This window comes from Penaeus japonicus, unplaced genomic scaffold, assembly GCF_977035675.1.
Source record: "Penaeus japonicus unplaced genomic scaffold, GWHDUDI00000001_assembly GWHDUDI00000005, whole genome shotgun sequence".
NCBI classification, from domain to species: domain Eukaryota; kingdom Metazoa; phylum Arthropoda; class Malacostraca; order Decapoda; family Penaeidae; genus Penaeus; species Penaeus japonicus.
Window position 1 is genome coordinate 20127449 of NW_028234407.1, and position 7500 is coordinate 20134948.

Here is a 7500-nt window from a genome sequence, read left to right on the forward strand (position 1 = left end):
GGGATTTATATAATTACAAATCCATGTTATTAATTCTAGCAATACCTTTCATTCAGTTACACTCCTAGTTTTAAAAATATATCATTATATTCATATTACAATCTAGCTAGTAGTATGTATCAAACATCCATATTGCAAAAGAAAAAATTACATGAAACAGCAACTTTACTAACCCATGGTTCAATTTGACTTCCTCAAGTTCCTTCCGTTGAGCAGCCACCTGCTTCTTGAGGAGTTCGACCGAATCAGTGCCACTTCTAAAAGCTGCTGCAGCCACTTGGGTTAGTCTTTCAAGTTCCTAGAAAAAAGGGAAATCATTATAGAACATGTTGCAACTAAAACACAAGAGTGTATGGTTCCTGAACAATAAATTCTGATTTGACCAAAATGTAAACTCTGAACCATCCAAAGATTCACATGATAACAATAGGGCTAATCAGAACAGGTTTCCAGTGACATTACTACCTTTACATGATCTACAAAATAAACAGGATAAAGGCTAAACTAATGGATCTACAAATAAAATCAACAGATAAGAATTCTTGAGGTATACAAATACAGATCTAACTAGAATCTGGATGTAAGACCACACTGAGAGAATTTGAAGGAAAGACTCTACCTGGTTGTCTTCTGTGGGTTCAGGTACAGGACTCTAGAAAGCAAAAAAAAGAAAAAAAAATACAAGGTGAGGATTACAAAAACAAAAAATTAAATCAACCTTAAAGACTTGCATTTCTTAAATGGTTAGGGAAACAGTCTACCATGCTTATTACAAAAATGTAAAAACTTGCTCATGCAAAATTATTTTTTCATGTAAATTCAAACATTCTTTTTATAAATCATATTTTGATACATTGAAATTTTGCTTAATTCTAAGTAATTGTGCCTTTATGTGCATTCATGCTTATTGCAAAAGCTGCATGTTTTTACCAACCTAAATCTTTTCTACTGTAATCCTAATCTCAAATCTTTCAAATAATTATCTTAAAATCTAATAATGACTGTTATATTCATCTGAAACAGTTTGATATAAATGTGACTCTCATTTCATGTAAGAAGGTATTGTTAATGTCTCACTATCATTATTGAAATTAAATATATCTACTCTTCACACAAGCAAACCATAACAGGAAACTGAAATGGCACACAAAATAAACACTACCTTCTCCTTAGAGAAGACATGACCAAGCACACTCTCTGCAACTTGCACTTACTCTGCGTTCCTTGTTCCACTCCTGCGACAATCCATCCATCTCCTCCTGTAGCTGTGTCTCACGCTGCTTAACCATCTTCTCCGCTCTAGATTTCCAAGTGGATTCAACTTCCTTAATGTGAGCTTCATGCTGTGCAGTGAGGTCTGCAAGCTGATCCTCATACTGTTGAACAAACTTGCACAGTTCCTCATCTTTCTCCTAATTAGAGGGATGTGAAGGGGGAGCACAGCAGGGGATGGGCAGGAGGTGCAAACCATCAATGGGTACAGATTGTGCAGGCAGATAAGGCACTCAGATCAGAGCAGGAGTCACCGGAGGAGATCCAATAAATCCATTTGTTGTGATAAACAGCATAAAAAATTAACAATTTTTCCCATCCAACAAAATACAGTAAGTAAATCATATCATTTTAAGATTCATAAGTAAAATGGAAAACATTTTATGATATTTCACCAAGTTCAATCATGTGAAACAAGAGAAAATGATCAGATGGAAAAGTTGCCAATCACATGATAGTTTCATCCAACGCAGGCAATGATTCATTGGAGTTTCAGGGGTTTTGTAGGCACACACACGGTCCACAGGCGGTCATGAATCCAATACCAAATCCATGTGAGGAGAGAAGAGGGATTGAATATTAATATGAGACTTCATGCAATATATGTAAGACATTCCAGAGATAAAGGGATGGGATATGGAGAAAAATCATCCCTTAACTGAACTGAGAAAGTTAATAAGCAACATAGTATTGGCCAACCAAAAATAAAACAGCTAAATTGAATATACAAATTGCATGAGAATATACCACCATGTTAAATCAAAGTATCTCATAGTCTATAGAAAGCAATACTTGAAAATAAAAGATGATCTTTAAGGTTCCTTATAAACTAAGACAATAATCAGTGATTCCAATTCATTCAGGTTATAAGCCTCTGACCTTGAGTTTGCCTTGGTACTCATGAACAACAGAGTCGAGGGCTGATGCTTTCTCCCGGGCCTCTTCCTGAGCTTCTCGTATGGCTTCGCGGTGCTGACGAACTAGGGAATTTGTTTCACTGTCTTGCTGGTCTGCACGTAGAACAAATGAAAAGTCTCAATATGTGTATTCAGATTTCTATACAAAATACCCTTAGTGACAAGAGAATAATAATAACAATAACAATAACAATAACAATAACAATAACAATAACAATAACAATAACAATAACAATAACAATAACAATAACAATAACAATAACAATAACAATAATAATAATAATAATAATAATAATAATAATAATAATAATAATAATAATAATAATAATAATAATAATAATAATAATAATAATAATAATAATAATAATAATAACAATAATAATAGTAATAATAATAATAATGATGATAATGATCATAACAGTAATCATAATGATAATAATGATAATAATAATAATAATAATAATAATAATGATAATGATAATAATAATAATAATGATAATGATAAGTACAACTGAGAAAAAAAATAGACTTCAAATTACATGCAGGCCATCACAAATGATAGAAATATTTACCATATGCAGTAGTAATTGTTTGTTGACACTCTTGCTCCTTCACAGCAACTTGTCGCTCAGCTTCGAGAGCTATCGTTTTGATTTGCTGTCGGTGTTGCTCCTCCATCACAGCCATCTTGGTCTCTACGTCTCGTACTCTTTGCCTCTGCTCTTCAACCTCCCCGCTGACAACCTCCGCTAGCCTGAAGAAATTCTCATCCAAATAAATACTAATGACTTGAATGATATAATGCACCATATATTCACTAGCAACCAAAAATCATTTTATGACACGTGCATATCTTTTCATGCAGTTTTTAATAACGTTTACACTAATCAAAGGAAAGAGACATAAAATGATTCAGGTCCAGAAACAACTGATTAGGCATCTGGTGACAAACATGCACCTTGCATGGCACAGGCAGCTTCTTTATTGGTCCACCTATATATATATACATATACATATATACTTTGTGTTTTACATGTTTTAATTTGTGACTTTCAACCCATTTGCACCGGTTGACATGTTATCACATCAGCATAATATATCGCTGATACCATGTCTGGTCCATCATCATAAATTAATTCTATACCATTGGATTAGGCTATCCATTTTACTTTTTTTCAGTCCCAGATTCCTTCTCAAATAACATCTAAAGACAGATAACACTCCATGCATGAATGAGCACAAGCATGACTGAATGTCTGACTGTACTATGAGTGTGAGGGTTTCTGTGTAAAGGGAAGATGTTCTTTGGGCATAAGAAAATCTGGCATATTTCTAAACAAAGATTCAATTAATAAAGTTGAAATAAATTGTCATTGTGGACCATCTATTTCAAATACATATTTTGATTTAAATTTGCTAAAGTTATCAGTGCTAAAGCTATTCTCTTCTACTTACGTCAACTTTTCCTTCACTTCTCTAAGGTTTTGTTTGACCTTCACTAACTCCTCTTCTTTTGCTTGCAAAGATGATCTCAAACTTTGCAGTTCTGACTTTTCTGTAACATTATTTGTTGTACTTTCTTCTTGAGAGGCACTACTAACTGTTTTGGTATTGTCCAATTTCTCCAAAAGAGTCTTATTTTCTGATTCTAGTTCGCTTACACGTGACTGCAATTCACTAACTTTTTCTGGCAATTTGTTATGGTCATTTAAGGCTTCAACTCTAGATTGAAGCTCCTTTCTTTCAACTTCTAACTTGCCTAGTGTTTCTTTGTCCACCTTTACCATTTCTTCTAGCTCTTGGTGTGCCGTGGTAATCTGAGTTAGCTGGTCCTGTGTTTCGATTCGTGTCCTGCTCTCGGACTCCAGATCCCGAGCAAGTTTGGCATTCGTTTCGTTGAGTCCTTCCACCTGCTTCTGAAGGTTGAGGATGTTGTTGTTCAGTGTGTTGATGGTCTCATTAAGAGTCTGCACCTGGTTTTCTTGTGATGATAATTTCTCCTCTAGGCTGGAAATAGTCCCTTTCAATGTGACAATTTCCTCCTCCAAGCTGCTCTTAACCTTAGTGAGATCATCAAATTTCTTCTCCAGTTCAACTTTTTGGGATTTGATAAGGGTAGCCTCTGCAAGGGCAGCATTCCTCTCTAACTGTACACCACCAATTTTTCCATGCATTGCTGCATTGTTCTCCTCTATTTGCTTTATCTGTTTTTCGTAACTAAGTCTGTAAAGCAAACAATTATGAGTTAGTGCCTTAAAATAAAGGGGCCTATGGTAATTCACCATTCTCTGGTACATCACAAATGCCAAAACCTAGTCATTTTCCTCTTAACATCTACCTATCATAATGCTTTTACTTTCACTTCCTTCTAGCAAGCAATAAAGACAGATACAGCAATTCACAAAAGTGACATGACCAATACAAACCTAATCTCCATGAGGCCTTCCAGCTGCTCTCTAAGGGCTTTGTCTTCATTAACATACTTCTCCAGTAGTTCATCCTTCTCCTTTGTTAATCTTTCCTCTAATTCATCTTTCTCTTTGATGTACTGGTCTATCACTCCAGAGGCACCTTCTTTCAGCTGCCTTGTGAGCTCCTCTTTCTCCTTCATGAGGGATGATATGGTTTCCTTCAGGTCATCGTTGGAAAGTTCCATGTTTCGGACCTGATGACAAAGAAAATTATCAATACAGGTAGAACTATGTTATCATCATAAAGGGATTTCATGGAATTTATCCCCTCTCCAGAAGACAAAAAGATACACAGCATAACTAAATAAATCAAAGGAGAAAAAAAGCTTGCCTTCAAGTAGGACACTGGCATGGTCATCTATAGTGGGTAAAAGCAGTAGGCAAACGAGGTCAAAGTCCTTGTCACAACTGTGTCAATAAGTGAGGTCTATAAAGGTGGGACATTCAGTTACAGTGACCAGAAGCATGGCTAGCACATTTCAGTTTTGTGCCATTATTCAAAACAATATGGGAAACATGAAAGCACAATATTACCTAACCTGCCATCCCATATACATGCTTCATATTGCGTGAGCTACCGTGAAGGGATTAAATATGGTTCTGTTTATACCCATTTTAGAAATTGTAAGTAGTACTTCCATGTACACTACATCAAATAATAGTTCAATTTCCTAGTTCAACTAATTTCAACGAAATATACTGTCATAGGCAAAATTCTGAATTCACCATCAATTCAACCAAATCTGTTTTCTAAATGAAAAGCTTAAAGTCCAGCACATATGTTTCTCTTAACCCATTGCCGACAGGGCACCTAACGACCTAACTGGTCGTCAAGGCAGATGGTCTACGACACTCGCGGCACCGGCTAGAAATTAGAGGGACGGAGAAAGGGTTTTCTCTGCCCTAAGGGTAGCACAGACTAGCACAAACAACATTTTCCATAAATACATCATAAAATGTGAGTTTAGGCTGACTTTGGAACCCTTCATGTACACATTGAAATCCGTATATTAGGCCTAATCGGTGCCGACATGTATGTCTTGACACCCATATGCAATGGGTTAAAATAAAGTAACAATGAAGCAGGAAAGATCTAACTTACATCTAGACACACTGTTAATAAACAAGAATCTCCAATACCTAAGTCTCACCTTGTCTTTGTTATGCTCATTGTTAAACTCCAACATTGCTATAGTCTTGGCTGTGCCCTCCTTCTCTTTCTCCATGTCTTCCACTTGTCGGGTAAGGTCGTCATTTTCGGCAGTGAGCTCATTTATTTTCTGCGTGAGGGTCTCACAGGAGGCCGTGGTCTGCTGGAGCCTTTCCTCCAGTTCCGCACACTTAGCTTCCGACGCCGCAAGTTTCGAAGTAGTTTCTTCCATAGTCGCTTCAATAACCGTAATCCTTTCACTCTGAAGATATTCATTTGAAAAATATGTCAGGTCAATAGATTCTAAAATAGAAATAGTATTTAAGATGATAAAAATAATCCTAAATATTACCAAGAAATAATGACTCGTGATCGATGATGATGATGATGATGGTGATGATGGTGATGGAAATGGCTATGGTGATGATATATACGTATATTCATACCAACATCAATATAATATAAATAATAACATAGCAGTAAACCTATTCTCAAAAAAACATATTCACATTATAAATACTATATAAAAATAAATAAGAAAGAAATCTAGTTGTTAATCTTCAAAAAGAAGACACACCAAGCAGATCTAAGAACATAAACCTCTGATGGCACAAACAAGGTAACTTGTCCTTGGGTGTCTAGAAACCCTCAAAACAAGTGTATAAAAGTATTTGGCATCAATCATAAACTTGTCAGTCACAGCCTCAGGGTTGACATAACATACATGATCTCTGTGCCATTAAAATCATTGTACATAAATAAAGCATTAGGCCAACCATCCAAGGATTAAAAGTGCATTATTCAAGTAGAAAATCCATGGAATAAAATTAGTTCATCAAAAAGAGAGCTGTTTATCCAAATAGCTAGCCTTCAGTCTCCAAAAGCCAGTTCTGAAATATGGTACCTCTGAAACAATTGCTAACACAAAAAAGACATAATCCTGTATCTTCAATCTTTGATATTTAAAATATTATTTCTCCAAATGTGCCTCCAAACCCATTTTACATGATACTTTTTATTTTACGACATTACACCATAAAACAAATAAAGTTCCCAAATCAGTGGCAGTCTTTATTGTAAATGATAAAAAAAATCAAGTTCAAAATGAGCATGAGTGTGGGTGTGGGTGTGGGTGTGGGTGTGGGTGTGGGTGTGGGTGTGGGTGTGGGTGTGAGTGTGAGCGTGAGCATGAGTGTGAATGTGAGTGTGAATGTGAGTGTGAATGTGAGTGCAAGAGTGAGAGTGAGAGTGAGAGTGAGAGTGAGAGTGAATGAGTGAGAGTGAGTGAGTGAGAGTGAGTGAGTGAGAGTGAGTGAGTGTGAGTGAGTGAGTGTGAGTGTGAGTGTGAGCGCGAGTGTGAGTGTGAGCGCGAGTGTGAATGTGAGTGCAAGAGTGAGAGTGAGAGTGAGAGTGAGTGTGAGTGTGAGAGTGAGTGTGAGTGTGAGTGTGAGCGTGAGTGTGAATGTGAGTGTGAATGTGAGTGCAAGAGTAAGAGTAAGAGTGAGAGTGAGAGTGAGTATGAGTGTGAGTGTAAGTGTGAGTGTGAATGTGAGTGTGAATGTGAGTGCAAGAGTGTGAGTGCAAGAGTGTGAGTGTGATTGTGAGTGCAAGAGTGTGCGAGTGTGAATATGAGTATGAGTGTGAATGTAAGTGTGAGTGTGAATGTAAGTGTGAATGTGAGTGCAAGAGT

General features: G+C 36.5%; 2 protein-coding genes across 51 annotated transcripts in view; both read right to left on the reverse strand.

Moving 5' to 3' along the window:
* Positions 1-7500, reverse strand: part of LOC122248957 (uncharacterized) — a 104509-nt gene that overhangs the window by 8079 nt on the left and 88930 nt on the right. For 39 of the 50 annotated variants that reach the window (XM_086537128.1, XM_086537115.1, XM_086537113.1 and 36 more), the window contains 8 exons: positions 5812-6072; positions 4616-4854; positions 3645-4412; positions 2762-2943; positions 2152-2282; positions 1215-1412; positions 620-652; positions 174-298 (listed from right to left, as the gene is read on the reverse strand). In XM_086537128.1, coding sequence (XP_086393254.1) covers positions 174-298; positions 620-652; positions 1215-1412; positions 2152-2282; positions 2762-2943; positions 3645-4412; positions 4616-4854; positions 5812-6072 — 1937 coding nt within the window. Of the gene's footprint in view, positions 1-173; positions 299-619; positions 653-1214; positions 1413-2151; positions 2283-2761; positions 2944-3644; positions 4413-4615; positions 4855-5811; positions 6073-7500 lie in introns of those variants that run through there. The other 11 variants (XM_086537123.1, XM_086537108.1, XM_086537110.1 and 8 more) reach the window with 4 other exon arrangements.
* The window catches only part of LOC147471799 (uncharacterized), a 1246-nt gene continuing 500 nt past the window's right edge, over positions 6755-7500 (reverse strand). Inside the window, exon 1 of the mRNA XM_086536770.1 lies at positions 6755-7500. This exon is cut by the window's right edge and continues 500 nt beyond it. Within this exon, the coding sequence (XP_086392896.1) occupies positions 6882-7500 (619 nt within the window). The 3' untranslated portion in view covers positions 6755-6881.